The 20,803-nt window shown below is 52.5% G+C and overlaps 1 protein-coding gene across 1 annotated transcript in view; it reads left to right on the forward strand.

Annotated features, from left to right (window-relative positions):
- The window catches only part of MAN1C1 (mannosidase alpha class 1C member 1), a 50,053-nt gene that overhangs the window by 25,534 nt on the left and 3,716 nt on the right, over positions 1-20,803 (forward strand). The window contains exons 3-7 of the mRNA XM_058040096.1: positions 9,667-9,782; positions 11,188-11,268; positions 13,300-13,394; positions 16,350-16,473; positions 18,053-18,146. Coding sequence (XP_057896079.1) covers positions 9,667-9,782; positions 11,188-11,268; positions 13,300-13,394; positions 16,350-16,473; positions 18,053-18,146 — 510 coding nt within the window. The remainder of the gene's footprint in view (positions 1-9,666; positions 9,783-11,187; positions 11,269-13,299; positions 13,395-16,349; positions 16,474-18,052; positions 18,147-20,803) is intronic.

Raw genomic sequence — 20,803 nt, forward strand, 5'->3', positions numbered from 1 at the left:
GCTGTGGCTCCTTGGCCTCCCCCTGGGGATTGCTGAGTGCTTTTACCCTCTCCTGCTTTGCAGCATCTCCAGTTTCCTCCGGGGGCTCATCAGCCTCAGGCCTGCCCAGCTCTGATTGCAGGTCACATTCCTCCTGCTGGGACTGCCCTCTGCAGTCTCCAAATGCTGCTGGAAAGGGGAATCTGTGCCCTTTCCTGTGTGAGGCATTGCTGCTCCTCCTGGGGCGGGCTTTGCTCCTTTTTCCAGCATTCCAGCATCTTGGTTTGAGCTGGAAATCGTTGGTGTGAGCTGGAAATTGGTGATTTGAGCTGGAAATCGTTGGTGTGAGCTGGAAATTGGTGATTTGAGCTGGAAATCGTTGGTGTGAGCTGGAAATTGGTGATTTGAGCTGGAAATCGTTGGTGTGAGCTGGAAATTGGTGATTTGACCTGGAAATCCTTGGTCTGAGCTGGAAATTGGTGATCTGAGCTGGAAATTGGTGGAGCTGAAAATTGGTGATTTGAACAGGAAATCCTTGGTTTGAGCTGGAAATGGTTGATTTCAGCTGGAAATGGTTGATTTCAGCTGGAAATGGTTGATTTCAGCTGGAAATGGTTGATTTCAGCTGGAAATGGTTGATTTCAGCTGGAAATGGTTGGTCTGAGCTGGAAATGGTTGGTCTGAGCTGGAAATGGTTGGTCTGAGCTGGAAATGGTTGGTCTGAGCTGGAAATGGTTGGTTTGAGCTGGAAATCATTGGTTTGAACTGGAAATCATTGGTTTGAGCTGGAAATCCTCGGTTTGAGCTGGAAATCATTGGTCTGAGCTGGGAATGGCTGGTTTGAGCTGGAAATCATTGCTTTGAGCTGGAATTGGTTGGTTTGAGCTGGAAGTCCTCAGTTTGAGCTGGAAATCATTGGTTTGAGCTGGAATTGGTTGGTTTGAGCTGGAAATCCTCATTTTGAACTGGAAATCATTGGTCTGAGCTGGAATTGGTTGGTTTGAGCTGGAAATCCTCATTTTGAGCTGGAAATCATTGGTTTGAGCTGGAATTGGTTGGTTTGAGCTGGAATTGGTTGGTTTGAGCTGGAAGTCCTCAGTTTGAGCTGGAAATCATTGGTTTGAGCTGGAAGTGGCTGGTGTGAGCTGCGTTTCCTGGGCTGCAGCCTGGCAATGGTTTCCTGAGTGCTGCCTCACCATTTCTCCCTTGTGCTTCACGGCTCGCTGTGCTTCCCCGGGGCAGGACGCGCTGTGCAGCCTCTCTGAGCTGCATCCCTGCCTGTTTCCCCAGTTTGCTGGGGTTGTTTTGGTATCTAATCCTGTCAAGCAGCATGCTGGAGAGCATTTGGAGGCTTTCAGCTGGGGTCTTGCTGGTGTGGCTTTAACAATGAGGGAAGAGCGGGGACAGATGGTCCCGAGTGATGGAGTTCTGTGCCTTAATGTGTTTGTGCTGGTGGTAATGGAGCATTTGCATTCTCCTGGCCCTCTGCATGCACAGAGAAAATGTGTTCAGATCCTTCCACGGGTGGTTTATGAGGGTTCCAAGCTCAGCCCATGGGTTCTCAGCATGGCCAGGCCCCGTAATGAACAGCACAATTAATCTGTTTATTCGTTTTGAGGCAAAGGGCGCTTTGGTTTCTTCATCTCTGAATTCTCTCCCACCTGGGCTGGTGCTAAGGGCCAGATAATTTCTGGGAGGTGACATTTGCTGGGCTGGGTGGGCTGTGGATAAAACCACGACAGGGATGAGTGGTTTTACAGCCCCAGCTCCAACGTGGTGCCTGTTCTGCAGAGCCCATCCAGATCTGAGAGAAAATCACTGTCAGGAGCTCCAGGCTGTGCTGTCATAACACATCTGCCACTTTGGGGAGGTGTGTTGGAGAGGCAGAAGGGCACCTTCTCCTGATTGTTGTAATGAAGCATCTCCCCTTTGAGTGAATTAGCAGCTCTGCTCATTAACTGCTACCTGTGGCTCTGGCAGAGCAGGATAATGGTTGCAGGTAGGACGAGTGTGTTTGCTTTAATGGGCCTGTTGGGACCCCTCACATTAAATGCTGCAGGTCCTCCAGGAGGGCTGTGGAGCAGCAATAAATTGAATATAATCAGATTACCTTTAACCACTCCAAAATTAATTTCAAACGCCCAGAACGGGGAGGCACCAGCAGCGCCTTGCCCCAGCTGTTGTGTTGTGCTTAACCTCCCTGAACCGCTCCTCCCAGCAGTGCTCCTGCCTTGCCAAATGGCCCGTCTCTGTCAGGAGTGATTACTCTGCTGGCCAGCATCTGAGCCCCACTGAGCAGGAGGGGAGCTCCTTCCCTCCTTCCTTCCCTCCCAGAGGAGCATTTCAGCGATTATCACTCCAATTTCCTGCCCAGCCCGCAGAGCTGCTCCGTGTGTCACGGGAGGCAGATGGGAGGCACGTGGAGAGTGGGTTTGCAGCGTGTGTGCCACGGCAGGCACTGTGCTGCCAGCCTCCCCTCCTGCCTGGCTCTTTGCAGCAGGAAGGGTTTGATTCGAGCTCCGGGAGGTGCTGGAGTCGTGCGGGAATGAAGCAGAGCTGCTCGTTGGAGCATCACTAAACGTTGAAAGATGGTTGGAGGAACTGGGGGAAAGAGGATTAAACTGGGGGGTGCTGCCAAGTATTAAACATTTAAGAATCAGTTGGCAAAAGGTGCTTATCACACGTCTGCTCTGCCGTCCCTCTGAAGGAAGTAACTTATCTGAGGGGCTGCTGCTGTGACAAGCGACTCGTTTTAGTGCCGAGCACCTTTCTTCTCCTTTTCCCAGTGCTTAATAAGGGCATTGTTAACCTGTTCCCCCAGCCTCTCACATCCCTAAAGGAGCCCAGGCTCTCTTTTGTGTCTCCCACCCATCGCTGGATCAGGGCAGAGCTGCCACTGCTGCTCCAGCCTGAATGATAGCCTTAATTCTCCAGGGGAAATTGATATTTGAAAAACATGAGTGGTTTGTAATCCAAAAAAGCCATTTCTTCTCCAGCTGGAACACGCTCCCTATTAAATTTGATCATAGCAGCCTAAAAGGCAGCACTTGAAGCTGCCAGTCTGCTTTACCTGTGCAGCCCGTATGCCGAGGCTGCTGCGTGCTGCAGGTGGAGCTGGCACTCATTAGCACTCCCCAGGAGCTGGGAGAGCTCTGCTGCCGACAGCAAAGAGCAGCCTGGGCTGTGTGTGAGCCACATGTTTGGGTGATTTCCCTCATGCCAGCCTGCAAAGTTCCTGTGCTCTGGGTGGGAGGCTCAGCCTGGGCTGGCAGTGGAGCTTTGGGGGCTCTGCTGCCTCCCAGCCCGGTGCAGGATGGATTATTTTGCTGTTCCTGAGCATCTTTTCAGGCCTCTGACCTTTCCTTAGCTGGGGAAATATGACTTCAGCACCCTGCACGAACAGGATGGGAGCTGGAGCTGGTTTGGTGTGAAGCTCAGAGGGTGATGTGGTGCGAGTGATGTCCTGTGGCTCATGAATGCATGGGATTCCAGTGGATCCCTGTTTCCTCTGGGGCTGTGTGGAAATCCTCATCTCCAGGGCCAGGATTGATAGCTGAAGAGTTGGTAACTCAAAACAGGGCCAGCATCCTGGGAATGCTGGATCTGCCGGGGTGGGGAAGGGGAGGAGACAGAACAGGGACTGAAATTGTGTTTTGGGCTGATGGGGGCTGGTTTGTTGGGGTGTGAGGTGGGGCACAGCACAGGATGTGACCCCAAGAGCCCCATGGATGGCAGCTCCCACTGATGGACAGGGACAGAGCTGCCTGTGACCCTTCCTGGTGGCCTTTGCTGCCCATCAGGGCACGGAGAGCACTCAGGTGTGACCCTTTGACCAATACCTGCAGAGGAGAGGGAGGAAGATTAATGAGGGGAAGATGGGAAAATAACCTTGGCCATGGAGTGGTTTTTGATGAGGTCCCTGAAGTGTAGGTGCAGTGGTTTATTTGGAAAGCAGAGAAAAATGAGGTTGCTCAAAAGCTAATGGACTTTTTTTCCCTAACTCTGCAAGAGAATGTGCTGATACAAAAAGAAATAGATCTTTTCTAATTCCTGAACTGCTTCTTTGTCCCCTCTATCTCTGGCTTCTGCTACCTTGTTGCTCAGATGTAATTTGTTTAGTTTCCCTTAAATAAAGGGAATGTAGTTACTCTGTGTTACAGCTATCAGGTTCCCAGACAAAAAACTCAATAAATAAGGCGCTGGCAGGGCTGGAGCTCAGGTCTGGTGTTTGTGCCTTCATCTGCAGTAGGTACCACTCACAGGCAGCTGAAGGGCTGTAATGAGCTGACTGTGGATTTAACTGAGCACTTTTCTTTCTCCCTGCAAAGCAAACCCATTTCCCAGTTCCATTTGGATTTTCTGTTTAATCTCTGTCAGCTGGAGCAGTGGTTCCAGCCCTGTCCTGGGGATCCCTGACATCTGATCCTTGCAGTGGGGGCAGAGTGATTTTCCACTGGAGCTGGAGTTCATCTCCAGTGCCCATCCCTGGGGTGAGTGCTGGAGGAAATGTTGGGAAATCACAGGTGGGGAATGCTCCTGCACTGTTCCTGAGGGGGGATGGATGGATGGATGGATGGATGGATGGATGGATGGATGGATGGATGGATGGATGGATGGATGGATGGATGCTGCAAAGTGCTTGGGAAGAGCAGAGACAACAGGTTGGATGTAGTGGACAAATTCATTCTTATTTCTCTTGTTTTAAACCCTCTTTCTTTTCATGCTTTGAGGAAAATTCCTCCTGCTTTTTAGGCTGGCAGGAGGAGCTGAAGGCCAGACAGGGAGCTCTGGCCTGAGCCCAGATCCCAGCTCAGGCTCCCAGCCTCTGCTTGTGCCTGGCCTGGAGCGCTCTGCACAGGCAAATCTTGGCTGCAGGGCAGATTTTTCCAGTGATTTTCACAGTTTACTTGGTTGCCAAGATAATCCTGAGCTGTGTGAAACGTCTGTGTGTGTGGATTTCTCCCAGAATTGGACAGTTTGCCACCAGGCAGGAGCCGTGTGGTGGCACGGTCCCAGGCAGCTCCCAGGCTTCTCACACACATTTGGGATAAATGTCAGGAGTTCAGGCTGCTCTCCAAGCCCTGTCATGGAGAAAAAGGACCAAAAAGAACAGGAAAAGCAGCACTTGGAGATGGTAATTTTTCAGACTCCTGCTGTACCAGGGCACTGGTTTTAATTGGAGCCTTGAGCCCAGCAGAAGCAGGGAAGGGATCTCGTGTTTTCAGCCCTGTACCCCAGGAGATGAAGGTAAACAACCAGAGCCCCTTGGGCCTTGGCAGTTAACAAGTTCGTCGTGTTTCATAGAAACTGCATCCTAATTTTTATTCCAAACAAGGTTTCAGCACTAATTTCTGTTTTGACAAACACGATCTGACATAAGAACAGTGGGAGTCAAGACCTTTCATTTTTGATCTGGGTTTACATTGCGCTGATCTAAATTCCTCCCCCTTCTGCTCTTGCCTTTCAGTTGTAAACTCTGTTATTAAAGTTAGCAAAGAGCTGTTTAAACCCCCTGTTCTGTGCCATTTAAAGAGTCCTGCTGCATGCAAGATTAAGTCTGATATCCTCCTAATGGCTCGTGCTGTTCATCCGAGGCGTTGGCACAAAGCGTCACTGTGCGGATTGGAAACGGCTTTGTTGGAAATGAAGGATTTGGTTTCTGTTCACTGAGTCACTTCATCAAGGGCTCTTTGCCAAATGGCAGCACCAGCCCCCTGAGGCTCAGGGCATTAGAGATGCCATTCCCCAAGCTCTCTGCCTGCTGCAGGGCTGGTGGGGTCAGGGTGGGCTTCCCTCCCTCCCTGGGGCAGGCAGTGATGGCAAGCACAGGGTAATGTGACTCTAAGTGTGGCTCTAAACAGGGGGAACACAGCACAAGGAATTTCCTAGTGGAAGGCTGGAATTGGATGATCTTTAAGGCCCCTTCCAAGCCAAACCAGCCTGTGAAAGGATAATTTTATTTGAGCTGAGCCCTGACATCAGGGAGTGCTGGGGATCCTGGTGAGGGTGCTCCCATCTCCTGCTGCTTGGGCATCCTGGTGCTCGCCTTCCCAAAGGCACACCCTGAGCTCCTCCTTGGTCCCTGGGCCCCAAAGCAAGGCTGGTGGGACAGGAGGGTCCAGCCTGTGGTCTGGGGGCTTTGCAGGGTCCTTTTCTCCATGCCCAGGCACAGAGAGTGTGGTGGGTCCAGGAGAGCCTTTGGAAGGAGCTCTCCTTCCTGAGGAAAGGCTGTTTCAGACCCACTCTGAGCTGCTGAGGGGCTCTTTGGGGGCTTTCTTTGAGGCTCTCAAGGCACAGACTTGCAGCTGGGACCCCTTCAGGTTTGTCTGCCCTGTGATATTCCATGGTGGCTATTTTGGGAAGAGGGAAGGCAGTGCTCTCCATCCCTCCCATCACAGCTGCTCCCCTCGGGAAAATCAGAGTTTTGCTAAACTCTGGGGGCTGGATGGGTGCTGGGGTTAGGCCACTTGTTCAGGTGTTGGGAGAGGCAGGTGCAGGTGAGTCTGGGCTTGGACATGTATATGCCAGCCTGTAAACACCTCGCCCCAAGGTTTTTCATTTGGGGCAGAGTTTCTTCCTAGAGCCTGAGTCATCTCCCACAAAAAAAAAAAAAAAAAAAAATAGAAAAATTAAGAAAAGACGAAGCAAAACAAGTCAAAGCCAGCAATGGCAGCTTCTCTCCACCCAGCACCTTTCCCCAGTTGTGTCAATGAAGTCAGTGTTGGTTGGTGCAGCTCCTGGGGTGGGCGGCAGCAGGAACAGAGCAGCCTTGTTGCCCACACTCCTCTCTCCATTCTTCTGCTGCACAAAAGAGCAAATCCAGGGTGGCACAGCTCCTTCAGCTCAGGGAGAGATGAACCTTTGTCTGCTGCCATCAGCTGCTGCTTCTCCTCCCTGCTCATCACTCAGGGACAGAGCTGCTGTGACACTCAGGAATGTCCCCAGACCCCCTGGAATCCTCCTGAGCTCCCTGTCCTGGTCCCTGGTGAAGGTGTCCCCACCCCAGCCAGCCTGGGGCAGGATCAGGAGGGGATTTCACGGCACACTTGGGTTTGGGACAGACAATCTCAGATTTTGGTCCTGCTCCCAGCCCTGGGCACTTCCAGCACGGTTTCTGTCAGGGGTTTCTTGTGGGGGTTTCTTGGTTCCTGCTTTAACACTCCCTCAGAGTCGGGCTGAAACCGGCAATTTGGAGATGAGGGTGTCAGCAAGAGCCAGGAGTGACAGAGAGGGGTTTGGTTTGGTTTGGAGCTGCCTCCCCTTTGATTGCAGCCCTCCCACCTTAATGTGCAGGTGCAGAGAGGGGCTGGTGCTGTGACAGAGCTGGCAGGAGGTGTCACCACCCTGCCAGCTGGGTGTGTTGGTGCTGCCCTGAGCTGCTGAGGTGTGCACACACCAAATTGTGACAGCTGTCCCTGCAGCTCCCTCCTGCTCTGAGCAGACACAGAAATCACAGGCTGGGGCTCAGGGGCTCTCTGGGTGCCCTCTGTCCTGGCCAGGGCAGGGCTGACACAGCCCCTCCTGGCCTCAGAGGGCTCTGGGGCTGCAGGAGAGGAGCCCCTGAGCACCTGCAGCTCCTCAAAGCTGCTGCAGAAAAAAGGGAACACGGCCCAGCCCCTGGTACAGAACACACAGCCCCAGGTCCCTCTGATGATGCACAGGGTGAGGGAATGTTTAAAACAAACGTTTAATGTGACACAAAGGCAAAGCAGCAGGGAGTGAGGTTTGCCCTGCACTCTGTCAGGCACAGGCAGCAGAGCTGAGCCTCTCCAAGCAGAGCTCCCAGTCCCCAGAGTTAAAGGCCTGACTTGCTAAAAACATAAAAGGCTCTGTCAATCCCAGCAATGTTCCTCACTTCAATTAATCATCCCAGAAAATGGTGAGTTTGTTGTCTCTTTGTCTCCGTTTAGCTTGAGCAAATCCAACTTTCCTCGTTGTCTCTCTGCAGATTATGGAAAGCTTTTGTTGATTATATCATCAAATTAAGGCGAGCCCAGCAGTGTGATTTTCCTCTCTGAGTATCACAGCAGCAGCTGTGCCTCAGGTGCCGCTGCCCTTCCTTCCCTGCTCACATGCTCTCCCTGCCTCCCTGTCACGTCTCTCCCCGCTAACAGGAAAGTGTATAAAAACCACATAATCATTAATATTGAAGAGTCATTAGGGCTGATGAAAGCAGCCCTGCCTGCCACGCTGTTGTTTTCCATGCTCAGTGCTTTTGGCAAACACGCCAGGCCCACTTCAGCCCAGCTGATTTTCAGAGGCCACCAGTTGATCCAGGGGCTGTTTGACTCCGTCCACCCTCTGCTCCTGGAGGTGGCTGCAGGGAGATGGCCATTTCCCAGCCTGCAGGAATAAATGCATTTCTGGAGGCTGTTTGTGCCTCCCTGCTCTCCCCCAGCCCTGCTTCTGATGCAGACAGCATCCCAGAGGCAGCAATCCGTGGTGGAGCAGCAAAGTTCCTGCCTGGGTTTTTATTAAAGCAGTGATGTGCTGCCTGGCTGAGGAGTGTCAAAACTGCAATCTTGGAGCATCAACAAGATAAGGCAGGATCCTTCCCTGGCGGGGAGGAAGGCTGAGAGGGGGAAGGAGCCCGGGATGGGTGATCTGAGCCCTTGTCTGGGTCACATCAGAGTCAGACCCAGCCCCTGTGTGCCTTGGAGAGAGCTCAAACTCTGCTGAGCCAAGGCAGGGCTGGGAACTTGGGGCTGGGGGCTCCAGGTGTGGGCCCTGAGCTGTTCCTTGGGGAGTTCTTGTAGCCATGGGATTTCCCGAAAAATCCTTTCCTTAGGATCTTTCCTCCTGAGAAGCTCAGGTACAAAATACAAACATTGATTATCTGTTTGTATAACAGATAATATACTGTTATTATCTGCTGCTGTGGAATGCAACAGGTGCATCTGGGATTGGGCTCATGTGGTTGTTTCTAATTAATGGCCAGTCACAGTCAGCTGTTCGGACTGTCTCAGTCAGTCACAAGGTTTTATTATCATTCTTTTTCCATTCTTAGCCAGCCTTCTGATGAAATCTTTTCTTCTGTTCTTTTAGTATAGTTTTAATATAATATATATAATAAAAATAATATTTTATATATAATAAGATAATATATATATAAATATCTATAATAATATAATATATCAATAAAATATATAATAAAATCATATGTAATAAGAATAATTATATTATATAGTTTATTTTATATATTAATGTATTTCATAAAATATATCATATTATAATAGATAATAAAAATAGCATGTAATATAATATATATCATAAATATATATATAATAAAATTATATCATAAATAATACAATATATAAGAATAATTATATTATGATGTATTTTATTATATATTAATATAATATATAATAAAATATATAATAAAGTAACATAATATATAATAAGAATAATATGTAATATAATATATATCATAAGAAATATATGTCATAAAAATACATCATAATAAATCAAGCCTTCTGAAACGTGGACTCAGCATTCCCATCTCTTCCCTCATCCTGGGACCCCTGCAAACACCCCCACAAGTTCCTGTGGAAATGGTGTGAGCAGGGCTGAGCAGCCCGGGTGGAAGGTGCCCCCCAGCACAGGCTGTGGGAGCTGCTGTGCCCGTGCCAGCCCCCAGGCTGACTCAGAGCTGTGCTTTCATCCCTCTGCTGTGTTTGTGCCACACAGGAGGCCTTCGAGGAGCAACTGTGATCGACGCCTTGGACACCCTGTACATCATGGAGCTCGAGGAGGAGTTCCAGGAAGCCAAGCAGTGGGTGGAGAAGAGCTTTGACTTGAACGTGGTGAGTCAGCTGCTGGGAATGCCTGCCTGTGCCACCTCAGCTGCCAGCCCCGAGCACAGGGCTCCCCACAGCTCTGGGGGGGAAGAATCCACTCGGCTGATTGTCCTCCTAAGGCAAAGGGGCAGTGCAGGGATGACCCCAGTTTGCAGCAGGGGCCAGCAGATCAGCCTCACCTGGCTGACAGGTTCAGTGTTTGATGGTTCTTGTGTTCTGCTCTGGGTTATGGAAACAGACTCTGACTGTTACAAACTCCCAGGAAACGCTGCTCACCAAAGAACAAGTTCTGTTTCATCTCAGGTAAATGTCTGCCTGTCATAAAACCAGATTTCCTTATTAAATTTCCTTATTAAATTAGATCAGGGTTGTAACCCCAGCTGTCCTTGTCTGGGCCCTTTGTTGGTGTCACTGCTGGGACCTGGTGACACCTCGGCAGCACAGGGGGAGCACAGGGGAGCCAGGGTTTGGAAGGAAGGGCAGCATCACCTGTGGAAACAGCCAGGGCTGCTTCTCCCCGGGGCTGCTGGAGCTGTGCTGGGCTCTGGTGCAGGGCTGGCAGCTGAGGATGCTGTCCCCCCTCTGCCCCTGCATCCCTCACCCCCAGCTGATGGCATCTCATCAGTGTCACCCACAGAGAACGCTAAAACCAAAGTGCAGCTTAAACTTGCATTTGTTTAGTGCCAGCCTAGTTGTTGTGAGGAATGGTTCTCCCACGGGAACAATGCCTGCAGCTGCCTTTTCAGAGAAGCATCGTTTGGGAGGGCACCACTGGCATTCATGGATTCATAAAAGGCAGCCCACATCTGATAAATCTGGTGAATGGTCTCAGTCTGTTACTGAATCGATAAACAAGGGACAAAATCAACTGGGAGATAATTTATCTGGATTTCATAAAAGCTTTTAATCTTGGCCTGCAGAATAGATTGATCTGTAAAGACAAGAGTGAATGCTGTGGATTGATCAGTGGAGTCGGGGAGCGCAGCAAGGGAGGCAGGGGGAAATTAATTCAACATTGCCTCTCCACAAGGAGCTCTCCCAGTGCAGAAAGGCAGGACAGGGACTGCAGGACCCACGAGCTCTGCTGGACACCGAGGGCAGTGATCTGCCTGAAGTTGTGTTGGGGAAGTTCAGGCTGGATTAGAGCTCCAGGAGCTCTTGGGCAGTGCCCAGGGATGCCCAGGGCGGGATTGTTGGGGGTCTGGGCAGGGCCAGGGTGGTGCTGGTGGGTCCCTTCCAGCTCAGGAGGGTCTGTGATTGCCCCAGGTGCTGCCTCAGGTGATGAATGGGCAGTTTGGGTATTTCCCTTCCCTCCAGGCTCCCCCAGTCCCTGCAGAGCAAACAGAGAGCTGGGAGATGGGCACAGGGCTGGGGGCTGTGCTGCACTCAGGGCTGTCCTTTGTCTTTGCAGAATGGAGAAGCTTCCCTGTTCGAGGTGAACATCCGCTACATCGGGGGGCTGCTGGCCACCTACTACCTGACTGGAGAGGAGGTGGGTCCCCAGAGTGTCCCCGCAGCACCTGGAATGTCCCCAGAGTGTCCCCACAGCTCCTGGAGTGTCCCCACAGTGTCCCCACAGCTCCTGCAGTGTCCCCACAGCACATGGAGTGTCCCCAGAGTGTCCCCACAGCTCCTGGAGTGTCCCCAGAGTGTCCCCACAGCTCCTGGAGGGTCCCCACAGCACATGGAGTGTCCCCTCAGTGTCCCCACAGCTCCTGGAGTGTCCCCACAATGTCCCCACAGCACCTGGAGTGTCCCCACAGAGTCCCCCCAGCCCCAGGAACCAGCGGAGAGCCCTGCCCTGAGCATCACATAATCACCCCCCTTAACAACAGGCTAAACCCATCCTTTTTGTGAATATGGAAATGCCACTAATGTTCCCTTAATTAAGCCTCGAATAATTACCTTGCACACACCGTGCACGGCTCATTTGCCAGGGATCTTCCCTCCCTCCTGTGGGCAATTGTAGCCAGACACGTTTGCAGTCGGACACATTGCTCCCCGGGGAAATGCCATTTGCAGAGGAGCTTTGTCTCTGTGCTTGTTCCTCTCTCGGCAAGTCGGGTGAGATTCCATCAGACACCATCCCAGATCCTGCCTCGGGCTAAGGAGGGCACTGGGAGGGGCAGGGGCTCCCCACATCCCCCTGGAGCAGGAATTGCTGAGCTGGGGTGCAGGGCTGGGGTCTCAGCCCCTGGGGTGGATGTGGAGCCCTGGCTGAGGCAGAGATCTCCTCTCCACTGCCCTTCCTGGGATGGAATTTTACATCTGCAGGGAGATGAGGAGGTTATTAATTATTATTAACTCTGTCCTGGGAGTCTGAAACTCTGGTTCAGGGGTAGCTGTGTGAGGACTGGCCCTAAATGAGAGCTCATTAGCCCCAGCACAGAGGTGGGATGGCTCCTGCACAGTGACACCACTGATCCAGAGCAGCTCTCTTATTTCAGCTGTATCTCAAATGTGTTCCAGGCATAACTTCCCTCTGGGTTTTCCCTCCAGGGAAAACCCTCAAAGACTCAGTGCCCCAACTCAGAGTCTGCCTCAGTGACAACTTCAGCAGGTTTCAGATCCACAGAGCAAAGAGAAACCACATTAAAGCATCAAACTCCAGCAGTGACCCCTTGGAGCCCCATCAGCAGCTGGGGCAGTGCCTGTCACTTAGCCAGTGTCACTGAAAGGCAGAACCCAGTCCCTGCTCCTGCTTTCCCCTCTGAACCAGCCCCCTGTTTCCCTGTGAGAGTATCAAAGGTCTGAGAGCCCACAGGAGAGCTCAGCTTTCCTCAGTGCTGTATTTTTAGAGCAACGAGTTCCTGCTTTCTGAGAGCCACCACCACAAGGCTAGAGGTAAAAGGCTTGTGCTTTATCTCCTAAGTCACTTAGAGGCTTCTCTTGATCAGGACTAATCTCTGCAGCGAAGATTAGTGCTGGTATCACTCTGTCCCAAAATAATTGTGTGTGCTTGCTTTGTGCTGCAAGGCACCATAAGCTGCAATTTGAGTGGAAAGCCCAAAACTGAGGCATTACCAGTGCAAAAGGAGCAGCTTAGCCATGAAACCACCAATCCTTCTTGGCCAGGAGCTGCAAGGAGAGGACGGCTGGTTGCAAATCATGTTTTTTACAACAGGAGATGAAAACAAACTCTGGGCAAGCCCACGTTGTAAATGCAGCAGTGCTTCAGCCCAGGAGGATTTCTGATTTCAGCTCCTTGTGTTCTCTGCCATGCTGGGAGTGGGAAGGGTTTGGGGAGCACTCTGTGGATCAGCTCAGATCACAGGTGCTGCTCTGAGCTGCTCTGGTGCAGGCTGAGGCTTTGGGTGCTGCTTTAGTGCAGATTTGAGAGGAAATTCAGAGATGCCCAAGTTCAGTGAGACTTCTGGTTCAGATTTTTTGTTCAGGGCACAGCACACCTGGAGCAGGGGCTCTGCAGCACCTCCAGTGTTTTATAACTGCGTGTTTGGAAAAGGGGATGAGGGAGAATCCTCTGTGACTCCTTCCATCAAATATTTATCCTCCCTTTTAACAGGTGTTCAAAAGCAAAGCTCTGGAACTTGGAGAGAAACTTCTGCCAGCCTTCAACACCCCCACTGGCATCCCCCGTGGAGTCATCAACCTGGGCAGGCAAGCACAGCCTCAGCTGCATTTCCTTTATTCTGGGGCTGGGAAGGAGCAGGGGCAGCAGCAGCAGCAGCTCCTCAGAGCTGTCCCCCCTAGGGCAGATTCCTCCAGGTCCTTTGCTCTGCCAGCTCAGACCCTGGCACAGATTGCAGTGACTCAGGGCAAACCCAGCTGTGTTTTATTCATCAGTTTGGGGCTGGGCACATTTCTTCCTCTGCCTCCCGACAGGGCTCCCTGCTGCAAGAGCATTTTCCTCACTCCCAGGTTCTGTGAAAGGTGATTTTCTGCTCTGCTCATAGCAGGGATTTTTGCAGTGTGCCCAGCTAGTTTCATGTGAATTCATCCAGGAAAAATGGATTTAAAAAATTGGGAAAGCTGGGCGAGGGAGTGGATGGGACTGGCTGACAGGTTTGGTGCTGGGAAACAGAGCACAGCACACAGCCCTCAGCCAGGCTCTGTCCTTGCTCAGAGCCAGAATTGGGGTTGGTGATGTTCTCATGGCCAGGGAGGCAGCTGAGTTCAGTCAGTCCCTCCCTGCCAAAGGTCTGGCAGCAGACAGAGCACTGCCCTGCTGCTCTGCCTCTCCTGGCTGACAATTCCCTGCCAGCCAGGCAGGATTTGGATTTGCTGCTTCTGATGCATCCAAACAAATCCACGGGTGAGGGCTGCAGGAAATGTGGGTTAACAAAGCCTGTCATCCTCACCTCTTGCGAAACCCTCAGAGTCATTTTCCAGCCCTTAGCTCAAATCTCCTCCTTGGCTCTGCAAGCAAAAGACTTGCAAACATTTGGCTCACGCTGCTGCGTTGCTCAAATATCACTGTCAGCCCTCAGCTGTCTGATGTGCTCCTGATCCCGGGGAAAATTGGAGCCACCAGCAGCTCTGTAATTGTCCTTTTTTACAGCACAGACATCCTGCTTGCTCTGGGCCTGATAAAGGCTCTGCATAGACTAACCTTTCACAGAAATGCCAAACCCTCCCCTGCCCTTTGTGAAGACAATTGAAGCAGCCTCGGTCTGCCCAGGCATTCCCAAAATGTTTTGCTGATGACCTTGAGTGAGAGCGGGGAGAATGGACAGAACACCCAGGCCATGGCAGAGCCCCCACTGCTCTGGGGCTGCAGTGCCAGCTGATTTAGGAGCAGGCATGGAGGGAGCTGGGAATGGGAATCACTCACTGTGCAAGGGGAGGCTGTGACACCACACTGACCCAGACACCAGGGCCAGAACAAAGCCCAGAAGGGTTTTGCAACGAGGAATTCTCTCTCCAGTCCTGCTTTTGCAAGGATGTGCTAATCCCAGAGAGACCTCAGCATCCCAGGAGGAGGAGGAGGGTCCTGCAGCATGTGTGGGCCTCTGCTGGTGGCAGCCTGGGGGGTGGGTTAAAAGGGACGTCCAGAAATTTGAAACCAAAGCCCCCCTTGGCACTGAGTCAGTTCTGCACGTTCATTTTCCAGGGCCCAGCACAGCCACCCCCCCAGCTCTGCCATAACAGCTGCCTTTATCTCTTGCTGTCACCTCTTCCTCTGGGGTCCCCTCTCTGCTGAAGAGTTTCCTGTGGCTGCCTGCTGTCTCCTGCCTGTATGTCCCATCCCACACTCCTGCTTTCCATCCTGCTGCTCCCTCCTGCCACAGCTTCACTGCTGCCCTGTGCTCTGCCCTGTGAGCTCTCCCTGTGCTGCAGCCCTTTCCTTCACACCTCCCCAAACCCTCTGTATTCCACATTTTCCCTCAGCATCCCCTCCTGGCCTCTCCCCTGACCTGCCACTGGATTTGCTGCTTTGGATCCCCACGGGGGAAGGACACGATCTGACATTCCAGAGCCACTTATCTGGGAGATAAAGGAGGTTCTGGGCATGTTCCTTCCCCTTGGAGGCCAAGGTCCTTTAAACAGTGGCTTCCTCTGAGCTGCTGGAGAGCAGAGCAGCTCTGCAGGACTGGGCACTGTGACCAAACAGCCAGATCGGGACCTGCCACGTTTTCCTCTCCATCACAGCGAGGGAAACTTCTTTTTTTTTTTTTTTTTTTTTTTTTTTTTTTTTTTTTTTTTCCCCTCTATTTTCGTGCTCAGGATCATTAGTTTTAACCTCTGTAAACAACAAACCCTTCTCTCTCCAGCCAAGCTTCCCGGCGCCATCTAGTGTCACCCCCACCTGTCCCTGTCCCCTCCCCGGGACTCACTGGGGCCACCACAGCTCTGGGGCAGCACCCGCAGGGGCTGCTGTGGTTACAGCCAGCCCTGCATCCTCCAGGATTGTCCTGGGATGTTTTATCCCAACTGTCTGTGTGGGGCAGGGTGGCAGTGCTCCTCCAAAGCTGTTTGTCAGCCGAGCTGTTCGGGAGGGATTCCTCTCCCACACAGAAATGCAGTTTGTGCAGCCTGTGTGTTAGCCCAGTCCTAAAGAACCTCTGGAAAATCACAGCTCAGTGCCACTGGAACTGCTGCTGAAAATCTGTGTGTCGGTCCTAAAATCTGTGTGTCTGTCCTAAAATCTGTGTGTGAGTCCTAAAATCTGTGTGTGTGAGTCCTAAAATCTGTGTGTGAGTCCTAAAATCTGTGTGTGAGTGCTAAATCTGTGTGTATCCTAAACCTGTGTGTTTGTCCTAAATCTGTGTGTGTCTTAAATCTCTGTGTGTGTGTCCTAAAATCTGTGTGTCTGTCCCAAATCTGTGTGTCTGTCCCAAATCTGTGTATGTGTCCCAAATCTGTGTATCTGTCCCAAATCTGTGTGTCTGTCCCAAATCTGTGTGTGTCCCCTAAATCTGTGTATCTGTCCCAAATCTGTGTGTCTGTCCCAAATCTGTGTGCCTGTCCCAAATCTGTGTGTCTGTCCCAAATCTGTGTGTGTGTGAGTCCTTTCCATGCCCCAGTGTCCCCTGGCCAAGGCAGGGCTGCCCTGGGCAGGCTCACCCCAGGCTCTGGCTGTTTCCTGGCACTGAGTTTTTTCTCTCCTTGCAGTGGCATGAGCTGGAGCTGGGGCTGGGCATCTGCTGGCAGCAGCATCCTGGCAGAGTTTGGGACGCTGCACCTGGAGTTCCTGCACCTCTCCGAGCTCTCTGGCAACCCAGTGTTTGCAGAAAAGGCAAGTGAGCCCAGCCTGGCTCTCTGGGGTGGCCTCTTCATCCTCCTGGGGCTTTCCCAGTGTGGGTTTTACCCAGAGAAGGGCACTTGCAGATCCCTCAGGAGCCTGCTTTGAGGGACACGGATTGTTCCAGGCAGAACCCAAAGGGAAATGGGGCTGGTCCAGAGTGCCACAGTGGGATACAAACTGACAGGATTGCCAAAAAAACCCCAAAAATAAGTGGAGCTGGGATGGAGGGGATGGAAAGCAGAGGGTGAAGGGAAACAGGAAAGCCTGGAAGCTCTGTGGGGAGATCAGGAGAGGCTGGTGATGTGAAACAGAGACAAGGCTGAGGTTCCTGAGGACAGGGACAGTGACAAATTGCTGCCAGGGAGGGGCAGCTGAGGAGAGGCCAGGAAAGGGAGCAGGGTGAGGCAATGAAGGGAGGGGAGAGAGGGGGAAACGCTGGGGATGCTCTGCTAAAAACCAGAACTGCATCCTCATTCTGGGTTCAAACCGTGGCATTTTGAGCCAGGGGCAAACCTCTGTCCCCAGCCTAGGAGATTTTCCTCTTTTCCTCCTAAACCTGTGGAGGGAAAAGGGCAAAACCTTTCTGAGGGACTCTCCTGGGCTGGTGTGTGCACAGAAAATGGAGCACAGCCACCCTGAGAGGGAAATGTGGGGTGGTGGGGGCTGTTAGAGCCCACAGCAAGTTCCCAACAATTTCTGTGGGAAATTCCTGCAGGGGGGCAGATCAACTCCCAGCTTGGGACCTGGGTGATTTTTGCAGGAATTAAAGCCCATCTGTGTCTTTTATTCAAACCTGTCATGAATATGCCAAGCTCCCAAACTCCAAGTGAATATTATGGAGCCTGGCAGCTTCCTTGGAAGCACTGGCTGAAGGCTGTAGCCAGCTTTTGGCGTGCAAATTGTCTGATTTTGTAAAAGGTTTAGGGCAAATTAGCTGCTCTGTAGGTTATAATAGAATATTTATGCTGCATGGAATTTAACTGGGTCCCTTAAGGGAAAGGCCAGTTGGATTTAATGGGGGTGAAACCCAGGGAGGCTTTAGAGAGTTAAGTGCTGGCTGTTCTGGGGTATTAAGGGAACTGTCTCTTGTTGAAATTAAAGGCCCCAATTCATCACATTAAGTGACCACATGGTGAATTTAAGTGCCGTGTGAGTCACTCATCCCTGCCACTCCTTTCCCTTTGGATCATGGAAAAAATCACCCCTGGCATGGCTCACATCTCCCATTTCCACCCAGATCCCCAAGCACAGGATCAGATTTGGGTTTGGAAGGGACCTCAGAGCCCCTCCAGTGCCAGCCCTGCCATGGCAGGGACACTTGCACTGTGCCAGGTGCTTCCAGGTACTGGAAGGACAAAGTCTCCCAGGATTGCACCTGGACCACGGCAGTGAGCTGAGCTGGGGCTTTGCAGGGTTTCCTGAGCCATTTCTGAAATAAGGATTGAAATGAGAGCCTGTCCCTCCCTGAGCTGTGTCCGTGGGCTGGAGCAGGGCAGGGGCTGGGCAGGGATGGAGGGAGGGATGGAGGGATGGAGGGCATTAACCCCAGGCTGTGTGTGCTCTCTCGCAGGTCAGGAACATCCGCAGGGTGCTCAGCAGAGTGGAGAAGCCCCAGGGCCTGTACCCCAACTTCCTGAGCCCGGTGACGGGGAGCTGGGTGCAGCGTAGGTATCCCTGCCTGCAGCATGCCAGCCTCTCCTTCCCTCCTTCCCTCCTTCCCCAGGGGCTCCTGGCACAGCAGCCAGGCTGGGGGACAGGAGATAAGCCAGGCTTTGCAGGGAGCAGGGCAGGAATTGTGCCCATTACCCTCCCAGATGTGTGTCCAGCTGTGTGTGCCAGCTGCAGAGAGAGAATCAGAGCCTTGCTGAGTGTCTCAGCTCCAGAGAGAACTGGGACCTTGCTGAGTGTCCCTGCTGCAGACAGAATTGGGACCTTGCTGAGTGTCCCAGCTCCAGAGAGAACTGGGACCTTGCTGAGTGTCCCAGCTGCACTGGGACCTTGCTGAGTGTCCCAGCTGCAGAGAGTGTCCCTCTGAGTGTTCCCACAGAGAGAATCAGGGCATTCCCTGCACAGGGGCTCATCCCACAGGTGGTGGGAGCCAGCCCAGGCTGGGATCCTGCAGCCAGCGCAGGAGCTGCATGGGGAGCACAGTGAGGTTCCCCTGCAGAGGGCTTGGAGGAGCCCTGGATCCCCCTCGGATGCAGGGAGGAATTCTCCTGTGCATTCCTGTTGCTGTTTCCATGGCAGCCCTGCAGAGCCATTTGGGGAGGCAGGATGAGATAAGGGTGTTTGCTTCTCTCCCGTGGGGAGCCAGCACTGGAGCAATGACCAGGGAGCTGTGGTGGCACCCAGGGAGGAGGCTGTGCCCCTCCTCAGGAGTTTGCCCTGTGCCAGGAGCAGGAGGTGCCACTTCTGCAGCATCTGTGACCTCCCCTCTCTGCTCTGGCATTGATCTGCTCGTTCTGGCTGCTGGATTTGCTGTTGCCAGAGAAAAGTCTCTTTCAGAGGCCGGTTTGAAGCTGTCAGTGGGTGACATTTGTTATCCAGGCAGGTTGCTCTGAGTCCTGCAGCTCCTGGTGTCCCCATGGCGCTCCTTGCTGGGCTGGGTCACTCCAGAGCTCTCCAGTGCTGCTTTTGGGGCTCTGGTGGCACAGGCAGGGACAGAGCCCTGGCTCTGAGCAATCCCTGACCTTCAGCTGGCAGGGCTGCTCCCAGCAGAGTGCCTGGGATGGTCACAGCTGTCCCATTAAGCCAGAGCTGCCCTTTGGTGCTGGGAGGAAGCCCTCATCTCTTCTGCCACCAATTTAATTCTGTTTTCTTGTCTCTTCTGCCACAAATTTAATCTGTGTTTTCAGAGAGGGGCCCTGGTGGTGCTTTCCAGAGCACATTAAAAGCAGTTTGTGATTGCTTGGGACAGGAGATGCCTGGAGATTTCCTGGTTCCAGACAGACTCTCACAGGCTGTTGGTGACCTTGGGATCTCACCCCACATTGCAGGCAGGGAGAAGAGTGAGCAGCCCCTCCTGCACCCCCGGTGCTGCTGGGGACAAACAGATGGGGACAGAGCAGGGAGGCACCTGCAGCCTCTCCCCCAGAGAGGCCAGGCTCTCATTTTCTCTCTGGCCATTAAAGCTCTCTCTGCAGGAAGCTGTTTTCCCTTGAAATTGCTGTGATTTTCTTAAAAGGTGTATCTTTGACCTGGCTGAATGGGCAATCTCAGCAGTGGGGAGGCTGAGGGAGGGCAGCAGTTACCTGGGGGCAGTGGATTTATTGATGCAGGGTGCCTGGGAGGCAAAGCTCCCACACGGAGAGCAGTTCTGCAGCAGTTCTGCAGCTTGGGTGAGTCTCTGAACGGCACACTGAGGATCACAGAGCTGCTCTTTAAAGGCAGCCCGTGTTTGCAAATCCCCTGCCCTCCCAGCCGGGTGTTTAATCTCATTGTTTTGCTGGGGATTATTCCCTGGATCACTGGACACACTGCGGCAGGGATGTTTGCTCTCCAGGTCGGGAAGATGATGCGTGGCTGTTGGGGAGGATTCAGCATTTGGAATAAGCCTCGGGACTTTATCTGTGTACAAGGAGAGGGGAAACAAAAACCCGAGCAGCTCTGAACACCTGCTGCACGAGCTGAGCTGGGAAATGAGGGTGGGGCAAGAGCCGGGGGGACACTGTTAATTTGTTAATTAACAGGATGGCTCGGCCCAGGGAGGGCCGTTTGTCTTGCTCTCCTAAAAACGGGAGTGCTTGAGTGCTGTAAAGAGCCGCTGTTCCCCCTGTGGCAGGGTTTGGAGCTGTAAATGCATCCAGCAGCTCCCCCAGGCACAAACCTGCAGCTGCCAGGCCCCTTTCCCTCTGCAATCCCTCGGAGCAGGGCTGCTCTGAGCACACAGCCTGGGAAATCTCCATTCTGCAGAGGGAAACGTGCACTGCACATCTCCGTACCTGACTTTATCATTTTAATGTGCCAGCAAGCCCCAGCCTCCCCCAGGGCTCAGAGTCCCTCCGTGAGGCAGAAATACAAATGGCAGAAGCCAGGAGTGTGTGCCCAGCCCCTTGCTGGCAGCTCTGTGGCATCCAAACACCTCTCCTTCCTCTCCTGAGGGGTGAGACAGCTCCCAGGGGCTCCATCCAGATGGAAATCCCTCAGTACCCACCGCTGCTTTTGCTTTATGAGGCTGGATTTATGATGATGGCTCCATAAACAGGAAGCATCTTCACGTTGCGGGATAAATAACTTGTAAAATAAGGCCTCTGAATGGTTCTGCTAAGGGACACTAATGCTCTGGAAAATGACAGAACATTTTTCTCCTGATTGCACTTTC

This window comes from Melospiza georgiana, chromosome 24 (assembly GCF_028018845.1).
Source record: "Melospiza georgiana isolate bMelGeo1 chromosome 24, bMelGeo1.pri, whole genome shotgun sequence".
Lineage (NCBI taxonomy): Eukaryota > Metazoa > Chordata > Aves > Passeriformes > Passerellidae > Melospiza > Melospiza georgiana.